Source organism: Pleurodeles waltl, chromosome 5 (assembly GCF_031143425.1).
Source record: "Pleurodeles waltl isolate 20211129_DDA chromosome 5, aPleWal1.hap1.20221129, whole genome shotgun sequence".
In the NCBI taxonomy this organism is placed as follows: domain Eukaryota; kingdom Metazoa; phylum Chordata; class Amphibia; order Caudata; family Salamandridae; genus Pleurodeles; species Pleurodeles waltl.
The window spans coordinates 474,392,265-474,417,045 of record NC_090444.1 but is presented as its reverse complement, the minus strand read 5'-3'; the positions used below and the strand labels follow the sequence as shown (position 1 = coordinate 474,417,045).

General features: G+C 41.6%; 1 protein-coding gene across 2 annotated transcripts in view; it reads left to right on the top strand.

Moving 5' to 3' along the window:
* MTHFD1L (methylenetetrahydrofolate dehydrogenase (NADP+ dependent) 1 like) overlaps positions 1–24,781 on the top strand; it is a 1,484,080-nt gene that overhangs the window by 85,567 nt on the left and 1,373,732 nt on the right. For both annotated transcript variants that reach the window (XM_069234289.1, XM_069234288.1), the window contains exons 3-4: positions 4,252–4,302; positions 21,031–21,084. In XM_069234289.1, the coding sequence (XP_069090390.1) occupies positions 4,252–4,302; positions 21,031–21,084 (105 nt within the window). The remainder of the gene's footprint in view (positions 1–4,251; positions 4,303–21,030; positions 21,085–24,781) is intronic.

Here is a 24,781-nt window from a genome sequence, read left to right as displayed (position 1 = left end):
CAGTCTTTTACTTATAAGATTCTATAACCAAGAGTATATTCAATATTTCTTTTCGAAGCAGGATGTGGTGTTTTCATTTTTTCCTATAATTAAGTATTGGAGTAGAATAGCTAAAGAAAATAATATAGAATTAGTGAGAGGTTTCTTTGAGCCTATATTAACATTTGGGATGGCTTGCACACCCCGCAACAACTTGACATGCTTATTAACACCCATAGAAAAGAGCTTCATAGATCAGACTGAGAAAGTCACCGAATGAGAAGTTAGAAAAGGGCTTGGAGAAAAGGACATTTAAAAATTACTATGCGTTTAGTGAAATCAAGACACAGGGGAAATTGGCTTTAGATGCGCAACACATAGGGAAGCTTTGTGTATATAGGCCTAAATCTAGAACTGGCACATTGTTTGTGGCAACAAGTGAATGTAGACATGTGTTCCTTTTTCAGAGTAAATGGACTCTTGTGTTAAATGGACAAGACCCAGCAATTCCAGGAGTTTATTACATCTGTGGACCAAATGTGTATTACCGCCTTCCAAGAGGAAGGTATGGCACATGTTACTTGGAGATAGTATTACCAAAGATTTATCAACTTGAGAACCTGAAGGAGTTATGGCATGCTAGACCAAAGAGAGAATCTTATGTCCTAGTTGGAGATATATTTGGCGCAATGATTCTCTCAGTGGGAGTTATTTTTAATTCAGTGAAAATTTGAAAGTTGGCTACTATTGTGGATCACATGCTGACTAATTTTTCAGGAGCTGTGATCCTAATGGATACAGAAATTGCTGCAGTGAGATCTACAACTCTTCAGAACCGCCTTGCGTTAGACATCCTTTTAGCGAAGGAGGGCGGAGATTGTAAATTGGTGAAAACGCAACATTGATGTACTTTCATTCCGGATAATAGTAAGAAAGTTAGAAGCCTTATTAACTATTTAACCAATAGTAGCTTTGATTTGATCGAATTGAAAGAGCCTGGAGTTTGGGAAAAGGTTGGCAAAGGTTTTGTTTCTGTGGGAAATTGGCTGGGCAATCTAGGGAAAAGTTTAATTTAGAGAATAATAAAGATAATATTGATTATCGTGATTTGTATAATCGGGCATGGGGAATTTATAAATTGTATTGGGGTTAATATGAAGAAGTTGAAGAATGATTAGAGGAGGGAAGAAATTAAAATGGAAAAATACTTTGGAGACAATTTGAAAAGGGAAAGAAGAATTAAGTTATAGTGAGACAAATGTGTATAAAATGAGTGTGATAACATTTAGTCATTCGAGGAGGGATTGTTAAAGCTGAATTGTATTGCTCATTTAATTTATTAAGATGTAAGAATTTACATGAAATTAGGCTAACCTAGAAAATATGCGACCTGGAAAATGTTCCGACTTCAGTGGTCGCCATATATTGCATAAATGTTTTAGTGAATGCATAGTATTAGTTATTATGCACGGGAAGGGGAAAAATTTATTAGGTCATATTAACGGTTTCATGTTATGTATTGATTTACTAACTTTAGGCCATACGTTGCTGAGGTTTGGGCTTGGTTTGTAGAACCTCATGTCAAGCTGAAGTGTTTAATAAAGGATGGGAAAATGTATTGTACGACTAGAAAATAAATGCTTCATTGTTCACACTGCGCTCACCAAGCAAATTGCAGATATCTTTAACTTTCTCATATAAAATGCTTGTAGAATCATGTTGTACTAGAAAAGATACAAATGTTAACTTGATGCATTAAACAGCAATGTTCCCAGGAATCAACAGTGGATACACAGACTAGAGCATGGAGTGCAATATAGAAGATACCTGACGATGGGAACAGGAGAAGAGGAGCCAATCATCGAAATGTGAAAGGCAGTTTGGTTATATCTCAGATTTGGGTTTTAGTTTCCATTGCATCAACTGTAAGCACACAATTCTTTGACCAATGACAATGTGGGAAGATGTTTTAGGAAATTCTAACTTAGTCTGACTGCAGAGAGTTCGGTGTCATTTTTTTCGCCATTCTTTTGCGCACTGTCTTATTCTGTTTGGGGAGCTAAACAGTTCCTGATGGTCTTTCCTTTACAACCATCCTCAGAGTAGATCTGGGCTAGTGCTTTAGCTTGCAGGATTTATGTGGCTCAGATAGTTTAGAGCCCATCGTATCTAAATCATTTTCCTTTCACTACCTGTTAATTAAGCTGATCAGATGGATGTCCATCTGACGAAGAGAACCGCAGCTTGCTGATCCCATTGAGGAGAGGTATAACAAATGCTATTATTCTAGATTTGTTCTTTAGTTTCTAGGTACCATCCGCTATTTTGATAGAGCCATAATTAGATGTTTTTCCAGATTAACTTTTGACTAAATTACTTTTGCATGCAGTCCAAACATGCTATTCTAAAAGATCAGTGAGAAACCCTAATGCTGATGAAGGCTATTAATTGAGAGTTTATCTTGTTCACCTGCTGAAATCAGGTGTATGTCATTTTTGTTGCACAGTTAATGTTATTATTAATTTGTACTGTAACTTTCGAATGCTTACCTGTGAATGCTTTAATTAAATTTAGATCCTTTTAGAAGATGTAGTCAGCCAGTGTTGTTAATACGTTTACCATTTGGTATTGACAGTAACATACGTGTTAGCATTGTTAATATAGGGAAATAAACTTTCTAACTGTTACTGAAAGGTTGGTCACGTGGGTCATGGTGTGTGATGTTTAATGACTCCAGTTTTGCCAAATCGATTGTTTATACGTTGTGGGTCCTAAATTGTTTATGGAAAATTTGAGTATAATGATGGTGAGATTCCTCTGTGTAGCCAAAAGGTCTATCAAACCTCTAACGTGTACCCTTAGAAATAGATGATAAAATAACAAATAAGGCGAGACGTGCTCACCAAACCCTTTGCTTTCTGACATATGAGTCTCAGCCATGTAGTGGACAAACTCTGGCGGCTGGGTGAGTGGCCCTCGGTCACATGCATATTTATCATTATTGAGCCTGCTAGGTTTCACACAGTACTTCTAAAACCCACTTGCTCTATTCTGAGGATTACATTCACATTCTTCTAAGTAATGGGACCAGACCTCCATCCACTTATCACCCTAGCAAACCTACCTTGACCGGTTGTCTCAACCCCAACTGAGACTAAGCTTCCTTAGCGCACCCTAAAAGCAAAGAAATAAACATGCACAGACCTCGCGATTTTACCCTTGCAAATAAAGTATGACCTGAATTTATTTCGGGTGGTCTTGTGTTGGGCTTCATTGTATCCCACTTCCCCGGGAAAAATCTGTACTTATCTTTGGCGACAGGGTCTATCATGGTTTTCAGTCCAGCTGTCTCCGGTGTCGGTGGTTCACAAGCAATACACCCGATTGTTGGAGAAGACCAACTTCTTGTGCACATTTTGTAAAGTTGTCAACAGATCATCTAAACTAAGTGCGATATTCGGTATCTCACCTCGTTCTGTGAATATCTAATACTAACCCCTCCCCAATTTAGGACTTTTTATAGTGTGTGTTAAAGATGATTCAAATGAGAAAACGGTGACCAAAGCCGAAACTCAGCATTTTTCTTATGAGAAGAACAAAAAGATAACAGGAATGTAAACATCCAGATGCTGAGCTAGTAATTTGTGGTGTTTGGTTTGGCAGTGACAGACATGAAGGTGAGGCTAAATACAGGGGTGAAAAAGGGCCGTAAACTACGTGGTTAAATAAAACGACAACAGTAAATTAACATGACAGCAGCTATTACGTTGATGTCAATGCAGTTTTGTGCTATTTTTCCGTACTGCAACAAAAGAATATTCCTCGGGACAAGACATCCAAAGCAGCTGCCTACGTTTACCGTGCATTACCATCATTCCTAAATATACACATCACTAGACACCCAACAACAAAATATGGATATAAAATCTGTTTTGAACAGCATTTATTATTAGATTTAACAAATAAGTCTTTATTTTTTTTGTAATTTTTTTTTTTTTCTTTTTTTTTAAGTAAGCATGGTGTCTCCAGCATTACATGTACCGTAATCTCCAAAGACCTTTTACTTTACATTTTAATATATTCTGATTGCAGCTTGAGCTGTCATATATCTCAAAGGAAGCATGTGCTGTTCTAGCGTCTCCCATTATAAATTACTCTCCTAAAGGGAGAGGTTTAATACCCAGCAATCAACATTATAAGTAGCAGACTTTTAAATTGTTACACTTCCGCCTTTGTTACCCTATCATAACGTTTCTTTGCTTTCTGTTTAAGGCCACTGATGATGACTTAATGTTGGAAACCACCAAAAACTTTGCAGAAGAGGTAAGGATTGAATGTTTCTTGATGTGGACAGTGACTACATTCTTACATTTTCTGTATGTAATTTCTGGAAAAATAACTGATACCTAGAAAGAGTTTTGTAAGATTTGGGATGATTTATTAAACTAACCCTGTTAAACTTAGTATTACATAATTTAGCTTCTGTTCATCTAAGACGCTGGTGCTTTGTGAAATCAAAAGGTGCATTTTGATGCCAGTTTTTAACAGTGTTTAGTTTACCAATGTCTATATAGCTTTCAGTAATTAAGGATGTGCAGTCTTAAAATAATTCCAGTATAAATACCAAAACATCTTTTTTCATATCTTCACACTGTTCTTACAGAAGGAACTGCAGACACTTGTGTGACACCTTTCTGTAATACGAAGTGTGCAGGACACACTTAGCGCCTCCGTGATCAGAAGGACCAAGTAGCCCATGTGCATGGAGGGCATTATCCCATGCAAATGAGGCAACGTAATTTCCCCTTCTCCCGCACTGTAATATTGATGCGAGTGCAATGGCAAATAGGTCATCGGGAGGTATGCTGATTGTGCGCCACTTCGTATGTTTCACTCAATCTGTGCACCTCTCAAAGACCTCCTGGTTATTCTTCCACAGCAGGGTGGTAGTCAGACAGTACCCAACAATGCAGGGATCCCTGCCCAAACTACAAAAAGCACCCACCCAGCAGAGACCGAAACTGTACAGTATTGATGCAGTATGGCCCTATGCATATTTTATTTTTTTATGTTTAGAAAAACATTTAACTATGTCCATTGCATCTCTGTTAAAGTGCAAACTACTGAAAGAGCAGTTACTTTAAAAAACATATGGTTTGCGGGGAAGTGCACATTTTTCCTAATGGAGCAAGGGGCTTATTTACTATTTAACTCTAATGCTGGAAGATTTGTGTAAAGGTGACCCCTTCATGGCCCCTATGACGTAAAATAATTGAAATATGCAGAAACCTTGGTAAAAAAGGCGGAATAGTTATAATGAAGCATCTATGAGGATACCACCAATAGCAAAAAAACTAGAATTGTCTTGAGTTTGAGTCTCCCAAAACATGATGATTAAACGCTGACTGTAAACACGGTCTTCCTTATTTAGTGTTTAGTATTGTACTGTATTGTTATCAGCTCACTTAAAGGCAGCTTCGTCATACTACAGAAGCAATTGGAGGTTGGCAGAGGAAGGTGTATCCTCTGCAGATCACCAGGGGCAATATTACAGACGTTTTTTACAGGTGAAGAACAATGAAGGCAAGTCCATTTCCACCATTTTTACCACTTGTGTAGCAGTGAATGGATCAAATGGTATTTGTGTAGACCATGGATTACACATATGTGACACTATTCCCCACTTTTCAAATGTAAAAGCTGGAACAAAGTCTGAAGCAAATTCAGGTAACTTGACTTTTGTTGCTTGAAAAGCAAAAATTGGCCACAATCAGTTTAATTTTATTTTAAATATTGCTGGACTAGGAGTTCTTTAAAATGAAGTGTTATGCTAAAGAAAAATATGTTTATCAGTATTTCAATAGTCCTTTTCTCCACGTTTGTCCCCATACAAGCACACTTCTTTACTTTAGACTGGGGCACAATTTGTCACCAGCATTATGTATCACACATTCAGTAAAATGGCATAAGGTAATCCTTTAAGTGGAAGGTTTGTGTAATGTGACCTTAAAAGCACTTGCATAGACAGGACTCCAAATGGCTGATTCTCAAAACAATTCACAAGTATTAGAAGTTGCAGTACAAGAGTACTCTTTTACTTGCTCTTGAAGGCCTTTATGAATCAGTCCTGAAACGTCAAACATCCCTATTAATGAAAGTGAAGGTAAGACACCGCCTTTCCATATGTACTCATTGTATATGAGTATGGCTCAAAACGTACTTAACATTTTAAATGGTTTGGAGTCAATTCAGAGACATGCAAGAGTACATATAGTATTCTTACTTTCTTACCTGTCTTTGTGAATTGCCCCATAACACACACACTGTGAATAAAATGGGAATCTTTGAGTCTTACTCGTATACAACTAGTGCTTAATTTGTGCTTGTTGTTTCCAGTGAAGAGCTCTGGTGCTTATTTTTGAGGGCAGGCACTTATTTTTTTGCCTCAAGCATTTACAGCACAAACAAGACACATGTGGGAAAGACTGAGGAAGAAAAAAACGTCACAATGGGGAAAGCAGAAAGCTGCAAGAGTGAGCTGAGGGGGCAGGGAGTGGCTTTAAATGAATTTAAGAGACCCAAGATGGCTTCAAGATTATGCTGTCTCAGTATTCCGTGTTTGCACATTTTAATTTCAGCAGCCGCATGCTTAAGAGGAAGGCTTTGGACACCAACACATTTCTATTTACAAATTACAAACTGTATACAATTTGTACGAATGGAAAGGCTGTACCCATATTTTACTTTCATTATAGGAGAGCCACTTTTCACAATGAGATCTCACAAAGGCATTTTACAGTATTTAATGTCAGAAAATAGTTGTGGGTGTATTTACAGAATAAGTATTAGTGGTTAACATACCCTATATTTCATTTTAAGGTTTAGCTTGTGAAAACCCACTTTGAAGCTGAATGGCAGTGACAGTGATCATCTAACACCCTCTAGCTATACTTCTGTTTGTCTCAGAAGATTCCCCTTAAGTTGTTTGATAAATGGATATTTTTTTAACAGTTGATACAATATTTAATTCAGACTTTTTTGTTTTAATTATTTAGATTTCAAATGATTACACTGTGGCAATGAACAATTGATAAAACATTTGAGATACAGTGTAAATTGAACTATAGCCCTTTATGAGAAAAAACAATGACTGAAGAAGAAATCGATGGTTAATACTGTAGGAAATCTGCATTGCTGTCCTAGGTTTTGCTTTGCAGCATGAATTCTTTCTGGATTCACATGCTGTGTATTATTCCGCCATGTAGTGGTTGGGCCTGGAATTCTTCAACTTTTGTAGTTCTTCCTATGGTGCTTGTGTTTTTTTTTTTTTTTTTTTTTTTTTTTTGGTTGGACGTTGATGGATCTGCCCATTTGTTGCTTCCTGTGACATTGTATTCCCCTTTTCCGGAGCCTCCCACCTTTGGTCACCATCTTCAGATTATTTTTTTCTGCTATTGGGTCCGGATGCTTGCTGAAGGATCTTCAATGCGAGAAAGAAGTTTGGAAGAATTTTGCCGAAAAGATCACTGAAATTGAATAATATCACCGATGAAGAGGTACTGAAGGAGAATTTGGGAGGAGGAAAATTTCCTCTACCGTTTTTGAGAATGTTCGTTCAGAGGGCTTCCTGGACGGCCTGATGCAGAAGGCACCATTCCAGATTTGCAAAAACTCCCACCGCAAGTTCTCGCAAAACAACAAACACCCAGCCTGCAATCTCTACCTGCCCATCGAACACCAAAGTGAAGACCGCAAAGCCTGTTCTGTGTACACGTCGAAGATGCTGAGGGTGAGAGAGACAGTCAAGCCCATCACAACATGCAGGGGTAACAGGCGACTTAGTCTCTGAAAAACCTGGGTCTCTTAAGTGAAGAGGAGGAAAAAGTTGCCGAAGAAGCAGAGGGTGCCACATCTGACTCATATCTACAGATCTTTGACATCAAAGGCCTGGTGGCCAAAAAAAAAGATACCAGAGGTAAGAGAACCATCATCCTAGAAGAAAATGGCTGAGCCACCAAAATCTTACTCCAGAACATCGATGAAGCCTTGGCATCAAAGCATTTGGCGACCGCAGGCCCGTCACGAGACCAGGAGCCCCTCCAGTCCCTTGAAGGGGACACTGCAGGAGGACCTGAAAGATCCAAGTTGTTAAAAGACTGAAGTGGAAAGGGCGTTTCGACATCAAAATCAGACTTGTCACAAGCATAATATTGAAGTTTGACAACCAAAATTTCTTCCAAGGATTCTTTGATGCCGAAGAAGATATCAAGCCTTGAGGCTAGAGAAAGAGCAGCAGAAATCGAAGAGGAGGAGTCTTGAGGCTGAGAAGGCCGCTTTCATACAGAAAGAGACTTTGACAACAGTCTAACGGGTAATCGTATATCACTGAAGACTTCAACCCTGAAGGATCAGAGCGAAAAAGAGGTTGAGGAAGTATTGCCTTCCTTAACACCTGAGCTCCAAGAAGAGGGAGAGGAACTCTTCTATGGGGAGGAAGATGAACAGATGTCCGGCATGTACCAGGGTTCTGAGGAATCTGAATATACAGAGTCAGTGGCAAAACCTAGAGACAGACTCCCCTGAACGAGTGGACAGTTATCTGTCGAGACTTTCACCTCCGGATGACATTGTCATGTACAACCATGTCATAAAACAGACTGCCGATAAGTACGGAGTCCAGTTTGAGTCAGAAAGACCCCAATCTTTCTTCCTGCTTGAGAAACGTATACGGGCTCAAACCAGGAATTAATTCCTACCCATGCCTCCTAGCGCCTGAGACCGGAGAAGAGAATCCTTCAAGGGCCCTGCCACTTGACGAGCTGTGACTCCAAGGTTACAGGAAAAAGTACAAGCATTCTTCAAAGGATCCAGCATACATAAAGAGCACCATACCTGCTGATTACATTAGAATGCTGACGCTTTCTTGGTGTTGAGGCTCTATCTACATCAGGACTGCCTCCAGAAAAGGGGAGCAAAAGAATGGACCTCATTGTGAGGAAGTTTGAATGCAGTGCAGCAAATGGGTGGCGCATTGCAAATTCAAATGTCCTGTTTAACTGTCGTGCTTACCAACACCTGGAGGAAATAGGAGAACTGATGAGACACATCCCTGAACAATACAAGAAAAGGGTGGCACACTTGATTAAAAGTGCCAAAAACATCACCAGTACATGCTTGAAATCTACATTGGACGTGGTGGACACATCAAGCTGACAAATGATTGGCGGCACCCTCAGATGCCATCTTGGCTGAGAATTCCACGCTTCAAGCCAGAAGTGCAGGCTAACATTCTTAACACCCCATTCAATGGGGAACATTTGTTTGGGTGCATGGTTGATGACACACTCAAACAATTGAAAAAGGGCAACAAAACAGAAAAATCTGTGGGAGCCTTGCAGTTTCGCAGGGAAATGTGTAGCGGGACAGTACCATTGTGCAGACCTACAGGGAGGCCCTTTCCAGGCAGGGGCATCCCACCAGAGCTTCCTGGGAGGCAACCAGTAGGTCTCAACACAGCAGAGTTGGCAACAACAAGGACAACAGTCCTTTTGGGGAAGGAGCAGAAGAAGGGGTCGGCCACAAAGAGAAGGCTCAAGCCCCATGAATAAGTGACTTGCCAAGGATCAGCGACTTCTTAGGACCCTCACAAGTGAGAAGCAGGAACAAGGAGCAAAGGCTTCTGCACTCAACACCAGTAGGAGGCAGAATAGGAACACTTCCTTCAAGAGGGAAGGAAGATAACTTCAGACAACTGGCTTTTTAGCATAATTTGGATATTGCATAGGATTACAAAAGATTACTTAATGCGGGACCAAGAAAGAAGGTCCATTCCAAAGAAGAAAAATCTAGTCTCCTCAATGAGGTGGAGGAATTGGTGGAGAAAAATGCCTAAGAGGACAAATTTAGGGTCAAGCGGAATCTGGATCTCAAGTATTCAGGAGAGTTTCTGTGTGATTTTGATCCAATAGATCTGTGTGTGGGAGCCTTCCCATAGTGTGTGTAGAAGGGACACTATAGCCGTGGTGCAGCGAAGATAGTTCAAAGTAGGAGCTTTGCCCATCTTGAATAGTCTGCTATGATCAAAATAAACCCTACACAGGATTTTGAATTGCATGAGGCGGAGTCTAGCTTTTATAACCGCATCCAGAGGGTGCATCAGGGCCGCCTCCCAGTTGATGTCCTCAATTTCACCCAAATTGCATTCCCATCTTTGTCGCAACCCAGATACGGAGTCAGGCGTTTTGTTAATGGTGCAGTATGTCTGGGATATTGCCATGCCACCCAGGTCCTCCGTTAGTAGGCAACCCCCCAGTGGGGTGTATTCTGGGATTTCCATCTCATGTAATCCTTCTGCTGTCGGAGGTGTGCATACATAAGATATTGGAATTGGTGAAGATCATAGGATGTCTGGGCAGTGGAAAAAGGACATGATATCTCCCCGTCAAGGATATTCCCGATTTGGGAAATGCCTATAGTGTCCCACGTCTTGAAATCCAGATTTATGCAATTTCCTCCAACCACGTCCCGGTCCATAAGGTGGTCTCCTTTATGGTCTTGTGAGCTTAGCCCAGTGTCTTTCTCACCCAATCCCAAGCCGTCAGAGCGACCTGTTTCCAGCGCTAGACTATGAGCGCCTTTCCCTCCATACAAGTAATGAAAGACTGACCGTGTTTCAAGAGCTGTGCGTTATAGTCAAAATGTGGGGTGATCTTGTGAGCCGTAGATCCAATCATTAATTTTTGGTCAGGTGGGCAACCAGTAGTAACCCTCTATATCGGGGAGCAATAGTCTGCCATTATATTGAGATTGCTGTAGCTTTTGAAGTGATCTTCTTGGGGGCCTCTGTTCCAAAGTAAGGTCTGCAGGGCCTCCTTAATCTTGGAGAACAACGATGGTGGTGGGGGAATAGGGTAGCAGGTGGTTTGGAGGATATCGACTAACTTAAAGAGAATGATCATTTAAAAAAAAAAAAGGCCAGCATGCCTCATCAATGTGAGAGTAAGTCCCCTGCACTTATCAAAATCGGCCTGAAAATTGCTTAGCCCTCTGAGATTTTGAGTTGCGGATAGCACCCTTTGGGAAGTCCTAAAGATTCCCTAGTAGGTGAATCCGTCTGATGAAACAAAGAGATCCTGGAGTAGGTGAAGTGTCCAGGGTACCTTGTGGGGGTATATAGTATCGACTTGCTCAAGTTAATTTTGTAACCAGACTGGGCCCCATAGTTCCCCAGCACTTGACATTGGGCCAGTATGGTGGACACCGGTGTTGTGATGTATAGGAAGAGCTTCTCCTCCATCGTGTCCGCGGGTGACAGTCGGAAACCTCTGATATCAGGATGGGGCTGTATCTCGCACTCTAGAGATTCAATCGTGAGGGCAAGTAACAGGGGGTAGACAAGGGGCAGCCCTGTTTTGTTCCATTACCTATGGGGAATTCAGTGGAAACTGTGTGGTTCACCTGGACTGTTGCCGTTTGGTTACAGTAAAGTACTGCTATGCATTCCCAAAAGTGGTGGTCCGAATCCAAATTTTAACAATGTCTGTTCCAGAAAGGGTCAATGAACAGACCTGCCTGGCATAAATCCTGATTGGTCACAGTGTATTAGCTGGGGATGTCCTGCAGGAGACGTGTGGCCAAAATTGTGGTCAAGATTTTAGTTTCCACATTTAGAAGTGAGATTGAGTGATAGGAATCGCACCGATCTCTGGGTTTCCCCTCTTTCGGGATTACTATAATTGTGGTGCTCTAAAGATCGGGGGGGGGAGTACCCCCTTTGTCCTTCTCCTCACAGAATAAGGCCAAGAGGTGAGGGCCCAGCAGGTTAGTGTAGTGATTGAAGAATTCGGCCAGGATGCCGTTTGGGCCTGGCGTCTTCCCTGAATTCAATTTAGTGATGGCCGGGAGGACTTCTTGGGGCAGGAGTTCTTCTTCCAAAGCTTCTCTCTTACCAGAATCCACACACCCTGCTTGGGAGCAGAACAAATAGGTTGCAATCTCAGAGGGGGCACACAATGGTTTTGCTGCGTAAAGCTCCGCGTAGTACCAGGCAAATTCATGGACAATCTGGGCATCTGTGTTGCAATTCTTTCCCACCTGTTGGACTATGCTGTGCACCCACCCAGCCTCTTACTCCCTGCGTCCTTGCCAAACCAGGACTTTGCCTGCTTTGTTGCCCGTTTCATACAGGTGGTGCAGGAAGGCCAGCATCTGTTGCTTTGCTTTGTCTTGCGTTGAATCCCTATGTTCTGAATGTCAGGTTGTTGGCTGCCACGAAAGCAAGGGGTCTGTGGCCAGGTATGGGTTCCCTTCAAGCTGCCGGATCTGTTTTTCTAGATCTTCAAGTTCTGCTTGTTCCTATCTTTTCTTTTGGGCAATTAGGTTGTGCACTTGATCCCAAAACAGTCTTAAATGCCTCCCATAGTGTTATCTTGGAGGTGACTGAGTGCTCGTTTTCAGTAAAATATAATTTGGAGCCTACATGTCGGGTCGTACCACTGTGTGATCTTTCAGATCCCATGCATTCATTTTCCCCCCCAGTTGTGCTCCCGCTTCTAAATCTACCCAGGCGGTCTATTAAGGGTGAATGATTCCAGATATTCGGCCTGGGTAATTTCACCCACTTCTTCCCTTGGTATGAGGTCATAATCGAGCCTGCTGTAGACCCTGTGGGAGCCTGAGGTAGGAATATGCCCTGACCGAGGAGTGTAAAGTATGCCATGCGTCTTTCAGACCCATGCAGTCCATGAATTGTGCAAGTGCAGTCATCTGATGAGGTGCCGACTGGGGGCCCTAATGGTTCTGAGTCACATGCGCCATGCATTACGGTCACCCCCACCACGTGAAGCGATTAGTTGGATCCCAGAAGGATATCTGTGATCCTGGCCAGTGTCAGCGTTTGCAGTCGGGTGTTGCATAAACTCTTACCAGGGTCATTTCAGTCCATCCCCAGAACCCCTGTACTCCCAATTTATCTCCTGCTAGGGTCAGTCCAGATTTTGGATTGCCACCCCTTGCCAGTCTCCAAACCCAATCACCACCCCTCAGCCTCCCAAGGTCAAACCTGCATGAGTCAGCGTGGTATATGACCCTACCCAGGAACTTACAATGTGTTCCCTGCAAATGTGTTTCTTGAAGGAAGATCCCATCCGGTTGTACCGGTTTAAGGTATTGTGGGACCAGCCCAGTAAGTGAAGAGTTGGCTAATTGTCCAGGTTGTGCCATCTCGTGTGGAGTGCAGGTAAGTGTGGATCCGTGTGCGTGGTGCTGTGTAACAGTATCCTTGTCTATGCATCTCTGCTAGTGCAAACAATACAAGAATAAACATGAAAAAACAAAACCTCCATCCACCCTCCCCCCACCCCACCTCCCGGCCCCTACCCATGATTCGGAACCAGAGTACCTAATCCAAAGAGGATATGAAAGGTCTGTAGCCCACCACCCCGCTAAATTCAGAAACCAAGAGGATAAGCTTGCAAGGGACCCAACCCAATTAATACTTAAAGAAAAGAGAAATGGAGAGCGAAAAGGAATGAAGAGAAAAGAGAAACACACACACTCCCAGTTACAAGGTGTGATTGGGTTTTGGAGGAGGGGGTGAAGAAACACAGGGTCGCTTTCTCCGCTCCACCTGGCCCAGTATCTGAAGCAAGCTGTAGTAGCCATCTTGTATAGTTTCTCCATCAGGTCTCTGGGGAGACCGGTCCACAGAACCCCTCTCCAGGTCCGCAATGTCCACCACCAAGGGATGTTCCCCATCTGAATCGGATGACTGGTGTCTCTCAGACAGTTCTGGTGTAGCAGGCTTTTGCGTGGTAGAGTGGCTTGTTTGTTTGGGGGGTCCGGGTTAGTTCAGTCCGCATGTCAGGGGAGGGTTTGGGTTTACATTCTTTTCTCTGGTAATGGTGATCCATTAGATCTCCTGTTTGATGCACTACTGGTGAGTCTTCTCCTTTATGGTGTGTCTTGGGTTGTGCTCCTTCCGCCAAAGTCATTAAGTGGTTTGCCTGATCTCCCTTCGGTCTGCTCCACAATTCAGGTCCAAGCCTCCTCAAGGGAATTGGCAGAAGGAGGTTATGCTGTTGTAGAGGACCTTAAGCTTTGCCAGGAACAGCACCATGTATTGCAGTTGAAGCACTGTCAGCTTAATTTTGACAGTTGAAGGTGCGCCTCTGGACCTCCTGGAAATAGTCAGGAATATTATTAACTTCAAGTCATCTTACCAGATCTCTCCTAACTGATGCACCTTCCGCAGTATCATGTCTTAGTCATGGAAGTTGAGAAATCGAGCAATCGCCGGTCGTGGCGATGCCCGGGGGGGTTTTGTGTGTGTTTGACAAAACAGGTTGAAAACTGGTCCGTGGGGAGTGTTTTTTAGCCAGCCCTCCAGAAACTAGCCCATGTTGGATCCCTCGACACCCTCTGGAAAACCCACAAAGTGCATGTTTTTCCTTCATGCGCAATTTACTGCGTCAATTCTCCTAGGTCATTTCCTTCATCATAGTGCAGAGGCCTTTCATTTCCACTCTGAGGCCCTGGGGTAGTATTCTCCACCTCAGAAATTCGGCTGTTGTGACCCTCTCTGAAACATTGCGTAGGTCTTGTTGAAGGAGGATGACCACAAATAGTACCTCCCCAATTCGTCCCTCCAGTGCCCTTTTGGACCCGCTTCGGTTCCCCCTCCTTGTCGACTTGCTTTTTGCTCTTCCCTGTCACAGGCACTTGGCCCACCTACACAAGTGAGGTATCATTTTTACCGGGAGACTGTGGGGAACGTTGGGTGGTAGGAAATTTGTGCCAGAGCGGTGATCCCACACACAAATGTGGGGAAAATTTGATTATTTTGTTTGTTTAGCTCCATTTGATGTCTGCTGAGGACACTGTGGAATCCATGCAAGTCACACCTCCCTGGACTCTTTCGGGTGTCTAGTTTTCAGACATGTTTGAGTTTGGTAGGTTTCTCTAAATGGCTGCTGAGCCCAAGACCAAAAATACAGGTGCCTCCCCCGCAAAAAACAGATAGTATTGTATTTGATAATTTTGATGTGTCCATGTTGTGTTTTGTGGCATTTCCTATCACAGGAACTAGGCCTAACCACACAAGCGGGGGAATGCTGGGTGGAAGGAAGTTTCTGACTCCTCTCGGATTCCAGAACTTTCTAGCTCCAAAATGTGAGGAAAGGTGTTTTTTTTTTTTTTTTGCCATATTTTGAGGTTTGCAAAGGATTCTGAGTAACAGAACCTAGCGAGAGCCCCACCAGTCACTCCATTCTGAAATCCCCTAGGTGTCTAGTAGTTTTCAAAAATATATAGGTTTGCTAGGTTTCCCTAGGTGCCGCCTGAGGCCAAAATCCACAGCTTGGCACTTTCCGAAAAACAAGTCAGATTTCAATGTACAAATGTGATGTATCCATGTTGTGTTTCCTGTCGTGGGCATTAAGCCTACCCACGCAAGTGAGGTACCATTTTTATCAGGATACTTGGGGGAACACAGAATAGAAGAACAAGTGTTATTGCCCCTTGTCTTTCCCTAAATGTTTTCCTTCCAAATGTAAGAACGTGTGTAAAAAAGATGTCTAATGAGAAATGCCCTGTAATTCACATGCTAGTATGGGGACCCCGGAAATCAGAGATTTCCAAATAACCACTGCTTATCTACACCTCACATTGTCCCCATTTTGGAAATACAAAGATTTCCTTGAAACCTATTTCTCATTCTTTATATTTCAGCAAATGAATTGCTGTATACCCGGTATACAATGAAAACCCATTGCAAGGTGCAGCTCTTTTATTGGCTCGTGTTACCTAGGGGTCTTGATGAACCTACAAGCACTATATATCCCCCAGCAACCATAAGAGTCCAGCAGACGTAACAGTTTATTTCTTTTGAAAATCTGACATCGCAGGAAAAGGTTGCAGAGTAAAACGTGGAGAGAAATGGCTGGGGTTTTTTCTCACCTCAATTTCAATATCTTTTTTTTATTTCAGCTGTTATTTTCTGTAGGGAAATCTTGTAGGATCTACACCAATTACCCCTTGCTGAATTCAGAATTCTATCTACTTTTCAGAAATGTTTAGCTGTCCAGGATACAGTATTGGTTTCACACCCATTTCTGTCACTAACTGGAAGGAGGCTAAAAAATAGTAAAAATGGTGTATGTCCCAGTAAAATGTCAAAATTGTGTTGCAAAATTTGGTTTTCTGTTTCAAGTATGCCTGTTCCTGAAAGCTGGGAAGTTGGTGATTTGTGCACCACAAACTTTGTTGATGCCATTTTCAGGGGAAAAAACACAAGCCGTCCTGAGGGATCTGCAGCCCTTTTTTCCAGTTTCTTTTTTTTTTCTTTAAACCACATTTTTCCTGTATTTTGGCTAATTTATTGGTTTCCTCCAGGGGAACCCACAAACTCTGGGTACCTCTAGAATCCCTAAGATGTTGGGGGTGGGGAAAAAGGATGCAATTTTGGTGTGGGTGGCTTATGTGGACAAAAAGGTATGAGAGCCTAATTGTGAACTGCCCCAAATAGCCAAAAAAGGCTTGGCACCTGAGGGGGGAAAAGGCCTGGCAGCGAAGGAGGCCAATGTTGTCAAATGCAGGTTTTGTCAATTTGTATGCCTAATTCTATTTCCTAATGTAGGTTTTGATCCAGAGTATTGTTACACTGCGCAGTAATGCTTTTAGATCATAGATCCCAAAGGATGTCTGTATCAAAGATATTTTCTAATAGTATGTCTTTTAGCAATTCAGAGAAACCCGCCGTCTTTGTCCTAGTAAACATTTTTACTTGTAGAGACTTCAGTCTTTAGTTGTTGCGTTTGGAATGCACATAAACTATTTCTCTTTGAACAATTTTCTTTTGAAACAATCTTTTGCCTGTCAGTAAGTTCTCTTTGTCAGACCATGTCAACGGAACTCTTATCAGACGTTTCCCCAAATTAATTTTCAATAACTTGGAAATGAATGTGCTCTTAAAAATTGTGCTTTCTGCATTCTGAAAGTTATGCGAGTGTTCCTTTGGTATGCATGCAATGTTCAGATAGTCTATTTTTTTTTTTTTTTTTAAGGTGTGGATAATGTCTGCCATTAATGTAAAATTCAGAGCAGGGGTGTTGCACTAGTTTAAAAAAGGAAAACATATACACAGTCCAAAATACGAGCCACTATCACTGCTTTAAAGATAATTTCAGCCTCCTTCCATTTTTTTTCCTTTATTTTACTTGAAAATGATGCGTCATGCATTATGTTCTAAAAATATTTTGTTAGATTCCATTGTTGAATGCCTCCTGACCACCCAAGGGCAAATTTCAGACCAGTATGCATAAAATCTTCCCATGCTCAGGTGCGGGTCAACTTCTGAATCTATACTTAATTGTGATTCTGCAGCCAATGTACTGTACAAATATGACACTCTATATAGTATTGATTATGTGTGCTTGTGGAACAGGGCATGTAATATGACTGGGTATTGTGACCAGCCATAAAGTGGATATATCTTACACGTTTGACGTGCATGTTCTGAGGTTACTGCACCTGCACTGGTGTTTGGTAAGACCTTGTATATGACACAAGTCAGTTATAATGGCTTTGTATAGATTTGTATTATGCCTAATAGGGGTCGTCTAACACAAATTGGAACCAAGGGTGTACCTGGTTTGGAAGGGATGTACAATTTGTATTTTGTAAAACAAAGTAAATTAGCACCGTAGGAAATGACAAAGCATTCCTCATTTTTACCAGTCTTTAACGTTTCAGTTTCTGAAACGTGTTGCTCATTTAATTTGTGGATATCTGCCTGCTTAAAATATCCAGTCATCAGAACAACATTGTTCATAACCTGTTTGCAAAATAGTAATGGCAATTCAAAGTTCACTTTATTTTTCACGAGTTGTGGAGTCTAATTGTAAATGGTGTAATAATTCCATACTTAAAATCCAAAAATCCTTTCAAATGGTCCACTATAATGTTCACAAGCTTTATTTCTTGCCACTGTCAAAAAGTCCTATAAAAGTTATATTCCTTTCCACCAGCATGTGTTTCTTTCAAAAAGTATAGTTTCGAGAAACTTCATCCGAGCTGAAAGTAACAAATATTCCTTCTCAATGCCCAGTAAGGTCAGTTTGAGGTCCATGGGTAAAGTATAGCCAATAGCTACACTCCATGTGTTGTATATTTTAGACCAGTACTGGGCAATCCCACACCACTTAAATACAATTTTGATAGTGTATTCCATATCACTAAAATAAGTCTGTTTTCTTATAAATCTAAACATTGGCAATTCACAACAACCTACTGGTGGTTTAACAAAATTGTCTCACAAATTAGGGCTAACGTAATTTAGATTGTACTGAGTCAGTAAAATGCTTATTGATCTCTTTACTGTAATAATGCATTTGGTTCATTAGTATCCAGAGAAAAGGTGTACCCTTGAGTTTAGATTTGTCCGTGCCCGCTCAGTTGTCTTTATCATCTGATTTAAAGGACCTACTCAATTAACACCTCATCATAAGAATGCTATTGCAATATTTCTTTGTGAAAATATAGGAAATGCTGAATTACTTTCAGTTAGACAAATTAATGGGACATATTGATTTTGGATACTTTCAGGTTTATCTTGTTTGTACTAGGATTGATACAATGGATAGGATTACACCAAATTCTGAGCTCATCAATTATGCCCAATTGTGTGCCAAAAGTGAAGTGGAATTATTTTAACCCCTGCATTTGAAAACTGCAAATAAGACATTTAAGGAGTTAAAAAAAGTTATTGTCATTCCCATCATGAGCATTTTAGAGCAAATAATGAATTTCGATTTTGTGTATCATTTGTATAAAAGTATTCCTCATAAGAAGTCATTCTTCATTTACAGGCTGCTCTGCTCATATGTTCAGATTAGTGTAGGTACAAGCAGACAGCAGTGTTTTGGCTCCTTGTTCTTTGTGGAAAAATATTGTTACTCACTATTCCTTCTTGTTGGCACAGTTCATTTTTTTTTTTTTTTTTTTTTTTTTTTTTTTTTTTTTTTTTTTTTTAGTGCTTGTCCATCTCTTATGTGGAGCCTAACATTAATCCCAATGCTCAAGCTTAAATCTAAGATGTAGGCTAGATGTGTAATCCCAAATGATGAATGAGTCTCACAACTGCATACCGAAACTCATGAGGATGTCCCTCAACACAAGTGTGAAAGTAAATGGCTAAAACAAACCAGCCCCGCTCACCCCCAAACAACTAATAATCTTCAATCCCTAGCTGTAAGGTTTGACGAGTAATTGCCAAAGAAAACAATGAAGCCTAAAGTTGTTTCTCCTTTACAACCAAGCTCAAAATTATAACCCCAGGCTGGGTCACTAACCCATTTAAGATTAATGAAATTAGTCAAAAAGAAAAAAGGGAGCACACTGCCTCACACTCAAGCAAAAAGTTAGCCCCAATGCATCATGGTAAATGCAGTCACTTCGTTTTGTGCTGAAAAAGTAATCAAAAGTCTTTCACCTAAGTAGGTGCAGCAAGTGCTGTGTATCTCTGGACACGTGTTTCTAGGTTTAGCCCGTCATCAGCAGAGAGCAGCCAAGTCTGTGGGGTTGCTTGAAATGCCGCCAAAAGTCTTCTCGGGTTTATGTACCACTCACTGGCGCACAGGTGCCTCTCCAGAGCTCGTCAGCTCGTTAGCTCAAGGGAGCAGTCATTGGACAAAAAGAAAAAAGGGAGCACACTGCCTCACACTCAAGCAAAAAGTTAGCCCCAATGCATCATGGTAAATGCAGTCACTTCGTTTTGTGCTGAAAAAGTAATCAAAAGTCTTTCACCTAAGTAGGTGCAGCAAGTGCTGTGTATCTCTGGACACGTGTTTCTAGGTTTAGCCCGTCATCAGAAATTAGTATTACCTATTGTTTCAATAAAATCCAAATGTAGCGAATCCTCATGAGTTTAAGTGCTGTGAAGCAGATGTCACTGTATGAAGAAAATTGAATTGCATTTATTTTTAACCACTATTTCTAGCCTTATTTAGTTGTTTTCTACCTGTTAAAACTCTATTAGCCCTGGTCATTCATGTACAGTGTGTTGCTAAACGAGCATACGCTTTGATTTAAAGCAAAAAAAAAGGACGAAATACAGACGTTCTGTGCTGAAAATAATGCCCTTGACTGAATGGATTTGAATGGTGTACCTAGAACTGAAATAATTTAGAGCAGTGGTTCTTAACCTTTCGACTTTTGAGGACCCCCCACTTAATCATTATTGGAATCTGGAGTACTGTCACTACTGGAAGCTAAGACCTGGCCTAACCATTTTCGATTATTTGGACCACAAAACAATACACACAAAAAATACAGAAACGAGCATTCATCAAACAAATGATTAAATCCTTTATTTAATTCACAAGCAAACATAAATAAGTAAACATTTTAATAAGAAAGTTGAAGCATTTCAAAATGTAATTGAGGTCAGTCATTGTCCATAATGTATTCTGTCTGATGCTCCTGCACTGCACTGCACCTACGAATCAATCTGAGGATATTAATTAAATTTTTAGTCCCATTTACAGAACTTTTTAAATGTTCACTTATATATTTTGCTTTATTTATATACACGTTATCAATCTGTGAAAATTATTTAATCTTCTAAGCATTTGTCGACCGGACCCACCCACCTCCAGGCCCTTCAAAACCCTCACGAATAGTATTTGCAGACCCCAGGGAGGTCCCCCGACCACAGGTGATGAACCACTGATTTAGAGCACTAGAAGTCCACACAAACCCTCGGTGTTTGTATTATTGAGGTACTCGCTTTCAGGTTTAACACATGGAAGAAAGTTCTGTTCGACTCTAAGCAACATAACCTGTTTTAGCAGTCTAATCGTGTTCTTTTGTGAACTCCTGAACTATTGCTTTATGTACCCAATGTGTGACACACATGCCTCTGTAGGACTATAGTGCTTGGTTGGTTGACTTTTTGTCTGATTGCTACGTTGGTTAATGGATAGTAAGACATTTTGCTTTGACTTTTTATATCGGTAGTTGTCTGACATCTGAACTGTTATTTTTTTTTCTCGACAGATCGGTTTGAATATTATTCACATTTGTCTATCTCAAGATAGCAGTGATGAAGAGGTAATCAATTTCTTAACGGAAGCATTTTTTTTTCTTGTCTGTGTGTCTCCGTTTCTATCTTCTAGGTAAAATGCTGTTAACTTGTCAGTATTTTGTAGGCTATGACTCCAGCCATGTGCTATAAAGCTTTTGTGTTTATTTCTTTTTGTAAATGTTAAGTTTCAACTGCTGTTGATGACACATTTGTTGGCATGGTAATTTTCTTTTTTAATGACATACTTTATTTCGTTTGTGTGTAATGAGGACCATCCATACATTACAGGTATTAAACAAAGACTATCCAGATCTGCAAGAACACATGTTCTCTCTGGCCACCTGACCATCATTAGACCGAGGCTACTATATATAGCGGTCGCCATCTTTCCCCCTCGGTGGTGACATGGTTTTTGGCCGCCATCTTGGAGGACTGGCATTCTAGTCGCCGACAAATTTACATTAGAACGGCAGCTGGCGCGCCTAAGGCAAGCCCGTCTGCGCCAGGATGGGACCAGGGGCCAGGTCCCCAAGCTATAAAAAAATAAATGGTCCTACTTTCACTTCTGAGACTTTACATCTTCTTAGGCCACCCCCAGCAGATCTGCCAAACCTGCCGTACCCTGAGCGACCATAAGTGGTCTTGTCCATCCTGTCCTTGGACTACCCTAATGGAAGAAACAGTGGGGGTAATACCCAAGTCGCAGCCTAACAGGGTCTTCTTGCTGGTTAACTGTCGATCATTACCATCTCATAAATTAGATATTAATCTACTAAGTGACCTCTTCCTCCACAGCCCTGTTTCTTACTGAGACATGGCTACATGAAGGATCTGCATCGGATGTCAAGTTAGCACTTCCCCAAGGATATCAAATAATTAGATCTGACAGAACCACCTCGAAAGGGGCAGGAATCACCAACATTTTCAAAGAATCGATGAAGTGGCTGGAAGGTGGCCTTAAGATTGAGTGCTAAAGTATGTTCTTCTCATTGACTCTAAACCCCCAATTCACGGTCTCAGGAGTCTAGATATATCACCCTCCGGGCCCACCAGATAATTTTTTAGACTAGTTTCTTGACCTGATGCCAGATTTATCCTGCAAAAAAACACATTTCACAATCTTAGGTGATTTTAACCTACATGCAGACAATTTAGACAATACAGCAGCTAAAAATTCTTCTGGCTGGGATGGAGTCTGTAAAGTTGGATCAATTAATCAGAGGTCCCACTCATGAGAAAGGACCCACTATTGATCTAGGTTTTCAGTAACCTGATGGGTCTAGCTTCCAAGCCCCCCACCTCATTAGCCTGGTTAGATCACTTTTTAATTACACTCAACTTAGCCGTATCGCCAAACTTAAGCTCCACGCAATTATCAGGTCAACCTTTCAGACGCTGGCACAAACTTAAGGCCAGCGACTGGAACCAGACCCTGATAGACAGTAAACCAGCGCTGTTGGACATAAAGGATATTAATGCAAACACTTTTGATGATTGGATCAAAGATGGTTTAGACGCTGCTTCCTTATAGTAAGAAAACAGGGAGGTGCCAGAAGATGGGCACCCCTTGGTTCACACCGCATTTACGAATCCTAAAAAGGAAATGCAGATCTTTAGAAAAGAATTGGAGGAAAACTTATGAACCGGCACTAAAAGTGGACTACAGGGAAAGCCATTAGACTCTATCACACAGAAATTAAACTAGCCCAAAGGACCTATTATGCGGCTAGGATAGAACAATCTCCCAATCCTTCAAAGGAGATATTCCAGCTATTTTAAAGAAATCCTACAATCTCCCATGGAGGACGATTTAATTGAAGCCTCACAAGAACACAGCAATAATTTAGCTCTATTCTTTCAATAACAAATTTCAGATATTTGAGTTTCTCTAATAATGAGTACATTTTTCTAGGAGTAGCTTCCTCTGCATTCCAGCTGCTCGGCCTCCATCTCACAATTTCAGTCCATCCCACAGGACCAAGTAGCCTCCTCTCTTTCAGCTTTGAAGTCAGGATTCCCTTTGGACCCCGCCCCTCCAGCGATTTTGGCCCTGGGGGCCTCAGCTATTATTCCTGTCTTTACAGATCTACTAAATCTCTCCATATCAAGCGGTATGGTCCCTCAACAATGGAAACGCGCTAAAAAAATATATATATATATTCTTTTTTTTTTTTTTTTTACAATCTGGATGCTTCAGTTCTTAAAAATTATAGACCAATCGCCCTACTTCCCTCCGCCTCAAATTGTAGATAAACACATTGATGCTCAACTGTCCTCATACTTAGAATCAAATAATTTGCTCCATCCGACACAAACGGCTTTGGTCTCACCATACAGATGGAGAATCTCCAGACACCTGGGACCTTACGCCGAAGGGTCCCCAAGGAATAAAAGGACGTCATCCGCATAAAATGCCCCTCAATCTTCAAATCTGTTTTCCCCCATCTCCATCCCAGTATCTGTGCATCACAGTGCTGGAGGCACATCAGTGGCTCTATGGCCAGGGCAAACAATAGTGGGGAAAGGGGTCCCCCCTGAAGTGTCCCCCGCTAGATTGCAAAAAGGGCAGATAGTATGCCGTTCATCTGGACTTGAACAATGGGGTTGTGATACAGGAAACAAATAATTTTTCTGAATGTTATTCCTAGGCCCAGTGCTGCAAGACCACCTACACGAAATCCCCAAATCCCAGGAGATTGTATCAACGGCTTTACAGAAATCCACTAGTAGTAGGGCCAGCTTATTGTCAAGCCCCGTCACTTGGACCCAACAAATGCAATGACGTGTGCTTCTACCTGCCATGAACCCACATTGATCCGGGTGAATAAGATGGGACAAGATGCGGGCCAGCCAGGTGTGCAGAAATTTAGCATAGATCTTAATGTCTGCATTAATAAGCGAGATCGGGGGGGGTATGAAGCACACTGGTCTAGGGGCAGGCCCTCCTTAGAGGTGACCACAAGGGTGGCACAGTCCAGGTTGGGGGGGAGAGATCCCCGCTGAATTGTCTCTGCATAGGCGTTCAGCAAGTGGGGCGTTAGAGTGGCACAGAACATCTTGTACTCAGTGGTTTAGTGTAAGAAGTTGTCTCTGTATATACTATCTCAAAGTGAGAGATAGTGTGCACAGAGTCCAAGGGTTCCCCTTAGAGGTTGACAAAATTAGATAATACTAATGCTCTATTGTGTGGTAGTGTGGTTGAGCAGTAGCCTTATCAGAGGGTAGTGTTAAGCATTTGTTGTACACACACAGGCAATAAATGAGGAACACACACTCTGACTTACTCCAGGCCAATAGTTTTTATATAGTAAAATATATTTTCTTTATTTTAGAACCACAAGATTTAAGATTTGAGTTAAGTACATAAAATGCAAGGTACTTCACACAGGTAAGTATAGAACTTTAATTTAAAGCAGTAGTACACAGTTTTAGTTAAAATGGCAATAAGCTATTTTAAAAGTGGACACAGTGCAAAAATCAACAGTTCCTGGAGGAGGTAAGTTTGGTTAGATTTCTCAGGTAAGTAAAGCACTTACACAGTCCGTCTCCTGGGCATAGGCAGCCCACCGTTGGGGGTTCAAGGGAACCCCAAAGTCACCGCACCAGCAACACAGGGCCGGTCAGGTGCAGAGGTCAAAGGAGGGCCCAAAACACCTATGGAGGACAGGGGTGCTTCGGTTCCAGTCTGCTAGCAGTTAAGTACCGGCGTCCTCTGGGAGCAGA